The sequence below is a fragment of the Neophocaena asiaeorientalis genome, unplaced genomic scaffold (assembly GCF_003031525.2).
Source record: "Neophocaena asiaeorientalis asiaeorientalis breed wild unplaced genomic scaffold, Neophocaena_asiaeorientalis_V1.1 scaffold254, whole genome shotgun sequence".
Classification (NCBI taxonomy): Eukaryota; Metazoa; Chordata; class Mammalia; order Artiodactyla; family Phocoenidae; genus Neophocaena; species Neophocaena asiaeorientalis.
The window spans coordinates 3,124,547-3,133,716 of NW_020174705.1; the positions used below are offsets into that span (position 1 = coordinate 3,124,547).

Below are 9,170 nucleotides of genomic sequence, written 5' to 3' on the forward strand. Positions count from 1 at the left end.
GGGAGGCAGCTTGACCGCACACTTACGTGCTGCATGAGAAGTGGGCATCGGGCATAGAGCACAAACTTGTGGGCATAAAGCACCTCCCCACCGTCCATCTGAAACTGGATGTCGCTGAGGTGTGGGTTGTTGACCATGGCACCGAAGTCGGCCACCAGCAAACCGAGGGCGAGCTGAAATGAGAGGGGGAGAGCGGCCACTGCCGCCTGTCGCCCACCTAACTGTGCAGGCCCAACTGACGGGGTGCAGGTGGCCAGTCAGGGCCTCGTGCTGCTCCCTACAAGGTCCAATGTTGGGCTCCACCGTTAAGTTACCTTTAGGACCTCAGGGACACAGAACAGCAAAACCCAGTCCTTTCTAAAAATCTCCATCACACCCAATTCCCTGGCCTAAATGGGAGCCCCAGCCCATGGAGAGGTGCGCTTGACGGCAGCATCAGCACCTGCTGAGGGCTCCACGGGCCAGGCGGCGTGCGGCCCCACAGGAAGCTTCCAGCCTGGCCTGCCGTGACAGGTGGGGCCTGAGCCCAAGCAGTTACGGGGCCGGCCGAGGAGCTCCGTGTCCCTCTCTGACACGTGCCACGTCTCTAGGGAGACCTTGGTGAGAAGTGCTTGGCTGATACCAATGCACTCACGGGATGACACCCACCCTAAGGAAAACCCAGCTTCTAACCCAATTCGTCACCAACACAGAACACAAACTATTAGCTGGAGGCCTCCAGGACTCACGCGTGAGGGCACAGCAAGTCCTGAACGAGTGAATGGAACTTTGAGAGATGGATGCACAGAGCCATTGGCTGAAGTGAGGCACCCTCACCGAGCAGGGGTGCTCCCCAGGCCCCAGGACAGAGCAGGCTCCCAGGGCCGGGCTACTGAGGTGCCCCAGGGTTCAGCAACAAAAGGGACAACTGCCTCATGGCAAAGCCCCGCTCAGTTCAAAGCCCGTCAAGGGGATCAGTGGACTCGAGCAGGGGCCTAGAGGCTGGCAGTGAGCTGGCAGCACTGAACACACAACAAGCCCTTTGGCCAAGACCATGGATGGAGCCAGGACAGGGCCAGACATTCTTACCGAAGCCTGGCTGCTCCTCTCCAGGCACTTCTCCTTGTCTGGCAGGACAAACCCAGTCAGTGGAAGGCTGCTGGGCGACAAGTCCATTCCTGAGAGGAGGATTCGCAGGTTAAAAGAACAGCACCTCCTGACAACATCAACCACCAGGGAAAGAGCATCACCTGGGCTGACCCGAGGACGTCTTCATGGAAAGCGAACTGCCCACAGACCACCTGCACCACCACCCCCTCCCAACAGAGAGGGACTCGGGAGAGAAAGAGCTGAAATCAGCCCTCATGACCACTCGTTCTGGCAAAAGGCTCTGTCCTTGGTCAAAGTTGAAGGAAGACTGTGACAAACTCACCTAAATCACATTTACCTTTGAGGAAAAATGAAAGCACCTAGTGAGACTACATTCTCCCTGTCACATGGGGATGAGCCTGGCAACATCGGATCTGAGCAGCTCTCACTGCCCTGGTCCCAGGGAGAACAGGCCCCAGTGGCCAGTGTCTCACCTGTGGCCCCTCCTGAGCCGGCCGGGCCCCCACTGCAGGGCCACGGGCTGGCGCTCAGCCCCTCTCCTGCCAAGTCCAGGAGGTCCTGCAGGGCCTGATGCTCCCTCTGGCTGGCGGAGGGCGCTGGGCTCAGGGGGCTATGGCCCACAGGGCGGGTGCCATGGACGGCAAGGGGTGTTTGCACGCCAGGCTCTGGCTTCTCAGGCAGCTCCAGTGGCAGCATGGGCTCCTGTGTGAGGCCCTGAAAGAAGTGGGAGAGCCAGAGTGAGCGTGCGGCCACCACAGCAGGCTCCCCAAGGGTGTGAGCCTCAGCCCAGAGCGACCCTGGGAAGCTTGTCACCATTGCCACCTGTCAGCAGGCTCGTCTGTCACGGCAGAGGCCATGCCTGTGGCCTCCACATCTGCAGAAGGGTTCCCAGGGCCCCCGCCCTCCTAGTATCGTCTGCATTGCTTCAAGCGGGTGAGTACCAATTCCAGACACCTGCATAGGCCAGTCTGGTTCCTGTCCCCCATCACAAGCAGGTCATACGTGGTCCAGGAGAAGGCCCTGGGACTCTGCATTTTAAACTCTCCAGGAACATAACACACTTGGGAGCCAGTGGTCTCCCTGTTCCTACCAGGGGAACCATCTGGTTGCCGCAAAGAAAACACGCCAGACCACACACGATGCTCCTTGGCTTCCCCCCCCCCCATCTTCCTCCAACTTTCTGCCGCCACCCTCTCTCCTGAGCCCACCCGTGCCAGCTCGGAAGGGAGCACACCTCGGTGGGCCGCTGGGGCACCAGGGGAGGGACCAGGCTGGCCGTGTAGAAGGATTCCAGAGCCCAGGCCCCGGTCAGGGCGCTGCCCTCCCACAGAAAATTCTGCTTTCCTCCAGGTGGTCGAAGACCCCGCCTGCTCTTTTCCAGCTCTTCCTTAAAAATTCTGCTCGCAGGAAGCGGTGGCGTGCCAGACAGCTCCAGCTCCTCTTCCAAGAGCTGGGCCACGCGATCCTCCATCTGTCTCCCTGTGGTCTCCACGTCCTGGACTAACAACTGCGGGGGCGTAACGGGGGCTTTCTTCTTGCGACTTTTCTTCTCTAGAGCTAAACAGAAGCAACACGGAGTCATCCTCCCCCCGAGGCCTCCAGCTGCTCCTTTAGCGGCTGCCGTGCGGCGAGGCTCCCCCGGCACCACCCTTGACCACACGTACCTGCTCCCGGTCTCGTCCTCTCAGAAAAAGCGTTTCCCAGCTTGAGTGCCGCCGGCACAGCCTTCTGCTCCATCTCGGACCGGGACAGAGCCATGGCCACCAGCAGGTCCTCGGACGGCGCCTCGGGCTTGGCGACCTTCCGCCTCTTCTGCGGCTCCTTCTTGGCAGTGGCTCCCTTCCGCTTCAGACCTCCAGCGTGATCCCTGAGGCTTAAAAGGCAGCCACACCAAAAGGTTAGTGAGGCTAGAGATGCGAGCACTTCCTGTTCTGAGGTGGTCCCCACTGGACCCGAGAAGGCTCACCCTTTCTCCTTGGTAGGGGGCACGAGAGAAAAGGGATAAATGTGCAGACAGAAGCATCAACGGCTTCTGTACTCAGTCACTGCGCTCACTCTGTGCCTCACGTGAGCTCGCCTGATCCTGGGCCATGAGTTCAGCACAGTCCAGACACGGGAGGGTCTGGGTCCTTCCAGGTGATGCTACCCAGCAGGGTTCTTGGCAGACACACAAAGCCGACAGCAGCACCCGCATACCCCAGACGTGGCCAAACCCTTCTGGTGGAGTCAGCTACCCGGATTCCACCCACTTCTGCCCATCCATACCTCAGATGTCCTGAGGCGGACCCGGCCACATTGGCTGTGAAAAGATTCCTTCCCTCCTGCAGGGGCCCTAGGGTGGCACCTCTGCCCAAGGCCTGAAAGGCCTCCCAGGTTAGGCCACCAATGTGGTCAGCTGACTCAGAGGTCAACGTGCAACATGTCATTTGGGTTGGAGGATATTTATTTAAAGGACTTTCTGGCTGGAGAGAACCTACACCGCCTGGTGAATTCCAACAGTCTGGGCGAGAGGTGGGAGGTAAAGGTGAGACAGATGGAGATTGAAGACCCAGGACCACCTTCCCTGCACCTCAGGGCAGTGTGCGGGAAGCACCTCTGGTTTGGGTAAAAGCTCGTGCTCTCCACCGGGCCAGGGATGGCTCCGGAATCTCAGGCATCACCTCAGAGATCTCAGCGAGCCCTAATTCAGTTCCAAACTCCTGGGAACCCTGCACGATAACGACAGCCTCCAAGAGGGGAAGAAGCCACCCTAACCTCCAGGCCCTGCTGGCAGCTGCTGCAGACTGTACCTCGGCCCAGCGGGCAGGGCCTGGGCTGAGGTGAAAGCACGCGAGGGGTGCAGGAGCAAGTGAGGTGCTCTCACCAGCATGTGTGCCCTGGCTGGGGAGCTCTGACTGCCCCAGAGTCAAAACGCTCTGGGCTTGGCCGTATGGCAGGCAAGGCTCTTCGTTTGCTGTGGTTTTCTACCTTCTTCCAGAAGGACCCACACACATCTTGTCTCACTTCTTGGAGGTATTTAAAAAGCAGATATATTTTATCTGAGTAGGCAGCTTCAGTCTAGTCCTGCCAAAAGGCAAGCAATAGCTTAGATGACATCTATTCTAAGGACTTAAGGCTTCTGAATCTGTGATGCTAGTGTTGATGTGCTAAAATATGGACAGGCTTGCAGCTAAGAATCGACCACCCAGTCTCAGCACTGGCCCCCTTCAGAGGCCCATCACCTGCGTGCAAGGCAATGGCTGGAACAGACAGAGCTACTGCCCTCAGCCTTCCCTTTGCCCTCAAGAGCTGCCGAGAGAAAGAAGTCCCGAACCTACAGAAGTCCAGGGCCCGTGCTACTCTGTTCCCTGTAACACTGGGACCTACCCAGGCATCCACAGCGGCAGAGGCGATGTGGAGGGAAGCAACCCTCTGCCACTTGTTTGCCTGTGGTTTGCATGCCAAGCACTTGTTTCTGGGTATCAGCAAGGCCTCCTATTCAAACACTTAAGCATTTAATTCATGCAGAAAAATAGGCCTATGGTTCTGTCTCATCAACTTGTTGAGCTACGCTGAGTAGTCTTACATTAATAGTATGAAAATCGGACTACACTGAGCTGGAAGCCATGCTGTACCCCACACAAAATGGATGAGGTGAAGAGAATTATCGAATTCTTAGCTGCTCAGGATGGTGGGGATGGGAAAATCTCAGGAAGGCCCTCGTGGAAACCAGTCCAATCCAACTGGTCCATTTCAAAGCCTCCGACGATAGAGATCTGTCCCCTCCTCAGTCCCTGTGGAGACTATGCCCAATTTCTTCCCAAAATATTTAATCTCCAGAATCAGAGAGGGCTCTGTTGTCCTCCAACACTACAAAAGGCCTTTTTTCTTTTTTTTTTTAAACAAATCAGAGTACTTTGATTTTTCTTCCTTTTCATCTGACTCACCTTGATGCCAGTGTGCCAGAGGCCCCCTCGGGCTGAGCTGTCTGCAGCCGCACGGCCTGGAGCAGGAGCTGCGGGCCAACCTCCATCTTCACCGCACACTGTTTCAAGTGACTGATTCTGCTCTTTGGGGTGAGAAATGGCTTACCGCAAATTGGGCATTCAGGGATCTGAGGCACAGAAGGTCTCAGTGCCTTTTCAGCCTCGTCCAAGCACCTGGAGGAAGACAGCAAAGGTAGAAGAACCACCCTCCCTGGTAATATGATCGTAGATAGGGATTCATGTCAGCGTGGACGTGCTGTGGGACAAAGCCTGTTCCCCGTGAGCTTATCCCTCCACACAGCCTACAGTCAGCCTCCAGACATTGAATTCAGGTTTCTGTTAGCAAAGGTGTCTGAAGAAAGCAAGGATACACTAAACATAGAGTCATGGGAGTAACCATATGGCACAGTGATTCTACTCCTAAGTATATGCCCCAAAGAGCTGAAAGCAGATACTCAAGGGACTTCCCTGGTGGTCCCAATGCAGGGGGCCTGGGTTCCATCCCTGGCTGGGGAACTAAGATCCCACATGCCGCAACTAGGCCCGCGTGCTGCAACTAGAGAAGCCCAAGTGCCACAACGAAGAGCCCACACAGCCAAAATAAATAAATACATTAAAAAAAAAACAACAACAGATACTTAAGCAAATACATGGAAAGCATGTTCACAGCAGCTCTATTCATAAAACCCAAAAGGTGGAGACAAATGTCCACCAATGGATGAATGAATAAACGAGATGTGGTCCATCCATACAGTGGAATATTATCTAACCTTAAAAAGGAGAAAAGCACTGACACAGCTACAACATGGATGACCCTTGCCAACACTCTGCTGAGCGAAGGAAGCCAGACACAAAAGGTCATATATTGTGTGAGTCCACTTATGTCCTGAACGGGCAAATCCACAGAGACATAAGGCAGATCAGTGGTTGCTAGGGGCTGAAGAAAAGAGGGAAATGGGGGTGCCTGCTTAATGGGTCTGGGGTTTCTTTTGGGGGTGACGAGATATTATAAAATTGACTGTGGGGACTTCCCTGGTGGCACAGTGGTTAAGAATCCGCCTGCCAATGCAGGGGACACGGGTTCGAGCCCTGGTCTGGGAAGGTCCCACATGCCATGGAGCAACTAAGCCCATGTGCCGCAACTACTGAGCCTGCGCTCTAGAACCCGCGAGCCACAACTACTGAGCCCATGTGCCACAACTACTGAAGCCCGCATGTCCAGAGCTCATGCTCTGCAACAAGAGAAGCCACTGCAATGAGAAGCCCGTGCACCACAACGAAGAGTAGCCCCTGCTCACTGCAACTGGAGAAAGCCCATGCACAGCAACAATGACCCAACGCAGCCAAAAATAAATAAATAAATAAATTTACAGGAAAAAAAAATTGCGGTGATGGCTGCACAACTCTGTCAATATATTAAGTAAACATGATTTTATTGTTCACTTTAAATGGGTGAATTGTATGGTATACAAATTATATCTCAATAAAGCTGTTTAAAAAGAAAAGCAAGGACAGATTGACACTGATACTGAGGTACTATCTCAAGATTCCCACCATGGCCACAGGAGCCCTGGAGCTGGTCACACCCACGGGAGAAGTGACCGCAGACAGGTGACGGCTGAGCTGCTCCTACCGGTTCACGTGCTGCTCCCTCCGTGTCACGGTCATAGCCGAGAGGTTCTTTTGACAGATCTGGCAAAAGAACAACCCCTTCTCCTCCAGGCTGTCGTTGTGTGCGGATGCCCGTTCTAGCCCAAACTCATGCTGGAGGGCCAAGGCCACTGCAGCGTCGCTCTCTGTGGCAGGGAACCTGGGCCCAGACCCTGTGGAGGCACAAGGACCCATGAGGACCAGCTTATCCTCAGATGTCGAGGAGCACGGACACTGGGCGTATCGTGAGGAATCCAGACCTGGCACCACTTGGCTCATGCATGGCCCCATCCAGGGAGACTGGACACCTAGTAGGTCCCTGAGAAGGGTACTCCTTAAACTTTAACAGGTACAGGGACCCCCAGAAGGCTGGTTAAAATGCAGGTCCGGAGGCTGGCACTCTGGGGGCCCAGGTGGAGCCTGAGATTCTGCATTTCTGACAACTCCAAGGCGAGGCTGATGCTGCTGGTCCAGGACCATTCTCTGAGCATCAAGGTACTAAAGAACTTGCCTTTCTTTTCCCATCTCTGCTAAAGTCAGCAACCCTGGGCATTCCAGGTTTATAAGGCTTCTAGTCCAAAAAATCTAAGTTTTCTCTTCAAAGCTCAACCTTTCCTACTACTCTTTTTCTTGCCCATCCTAGAAGAACCAGGTCAGAGTGAAATGCCATTCTCGGTTTTTCTCTGCATCAGACCAGAGGATGGACTGACTCTAATCTTGAGATGGCTCTCAAGGTGGTCATGCCCACTGCTGTGGCCCTCTGTCACATCTGACGTTGCTGGAGCAGACCCTCGGCACTCATGAGGGATATGCCCTGAGAACAAAGCCAGAAAAGCATCATACTTCATTTTGGTCCTATGTTTTTTTTAAACAAAGAAATGGTTTCTCTCTCCTGAGTATTCCTCGGTATGATGTGATGATTTATGGAAACAACTGAGTCGCATGTACGACAGGTGCTGGGCTTACGCACTGGCTGAGTGACTCCTCTGCACCCCTTGGTGCCACGTAGACCAAGGACCAATGCCACAGCAGATGTCACATCGCTATGTCACCTGCATGGACCTTTGGGGTAGCCTGAGAATCCTCAGTAATCCTGAGGTGAAATCTGCAGGTACAGTACCAGGAGACTGTATTCACTAGCCGTAAGTCTGTCGACACAGTTTCTTTCTATTTCTTTTCCTTTTGTATATTTTCACCAGGGATGAAAATTCCTATTGTTTAGGGGATAAAGCGTAGTACCACCTGACATTACAAGCCTCAAGAGGTGGTGTAACATGCAGTGCACGGCACTTCCCTGCAGGAAAAGGTTAAATGACAGCAGGAGGAAACAAGCAAATCCAGAAAGGGGGGAATTTTCAAAGACAATTGTCCTGGACTTTTCAAGAAGTTAGTATTGTGAAAGAACAAGGGCAAGACAAGGGGACTGGTCTACAGTCTAGACCAGAGAGACTACTGAGCCACAGCCACACGTGTGTGACAAATCCTCATTCAGAAAGAGAAGGAGTCCAGCTACAGAAGCTATCCTTGGGACAACCAGGGAAATCTGAATGTGAACTGATACCAGGCAGTGTTATGGAATCACTTGTGTTTATGGTATTGTGATTATATAGGAGAATCTAGGAGTGAAGCGTCATGATGTCTGTAACTTGCTTTCATATGGTACAGAAGAAACGTATATTTATAGAGACATAAAAAAATGTATGGCAAAATGTTGACAATTGTTAAATATAGGTTGAGGGCATAGGGACTTCATTGTAGTATATTTTTCTGACTTTTATGAATGGGAAAATTTTGTAATAAAAAGTCAAAATTAAAAAAAGAGGAAGTGGTACCTTGTCAAAGAAGCTAAGTGAGAAACGACCCAAGGGACCCTCTGTTCTCTGGCGAGACAGAGTGGCAAAGGTAGAGCGCCACCCCCAGCAGAGACGCAATGAACACGGGCTCCTTCCTGACTCCCTTCCCCGAAAGTCAACCCCGTTGGGAAGACAGAGGACTCCCATCATACCGTTCCCTGCCATCATCTCTTGAGGGCCTTTTGGGACGTTTTCTTCAAGTGCAGCCTCTAGGGAGCACCCTTCTGAACCGTGTTTCAAACGCTCGGGGTCTGCTCTCTTGAACTGCTGCATTCGCTGTAGCACCAGCTCGGCCGCCCGGGGTTTGGAGGGACTGGGCACCATCGCAGTCAGACAGGAAGGAGGGGGCTGGGAGCGGCTGTCAGGAGCGGCCTCTGGTAAGGAGGAAAACGTTCATATGCATCAGTTCTAGCCGGAGGAACCAAAGACTCTTCCAAAGTTTCAAACACCTCAAGTTTCAAAGGGGTGCTTTACTGACTAGTTTAGGTTTAAATCTTTTTTTTTTTTTCTGGTATGCGGGCCTCTCACTGTTGTGGCCTCTCCCGTTGCAGAGCACAGGCTCCAGACACGCAGGCTCAGTGGCCATGGCTCACGGGCCCAGCCGCTAGACCGA

At 53.5% G+C, this 9,170-nt stretch overlaps 1 protein-coding gene across 3 annotated transcripts in view; it reads right to left on the minus strand.

The window, feature by feature from the left end:
- SLX4 (SLX4 structure-specific endonuclease subunit) overlaps window positions 1-9,170 on the minus strand; it is a 22,190-nt gene that overhangs the window by 8,726 nt on the left and 4,294 nt on the right. For 2 of the 3 annotated variants that reach the window (XM_024759478.1, XM_024759477.1), the window contains exons 4-11: window positions 8,710-8,931; window positions 6,688-6,877; window positions 5,016-5,228; window positions 2,754-2,962; window positions 2,324-2,646; window positions 1,563-1,803; window positions 1,069-1,157; window positions 27-206 (exon numbers count right to left, since the gene is read on the minus strand). In XM_024759478.1, coding sequence (XP_024615246.1) covers window positions 27-206; window positions 1,069-1,157; window positions 1,563-1,803; window positions 2,324-2,646; window positions 2,754-2,962; window positions 5,016-5,228; window positions 6,688-6,877; window positions 8,710-8,931 — 1,667 coding nt within the window. The remainder of the gene's footprint in view (window positions 1-26; window positions 207-1,068; window positions 1,158-1,562; window positions 1,804-2,323; window positions 2,647-2,753; window positions 2,963-5,015; window positions 5,229-6,687; window positions 6,878-8,709; window positions 8,932-9,170) is intronic. The other variant, XM_024759479.1, reaches the window with a different exon arrangement.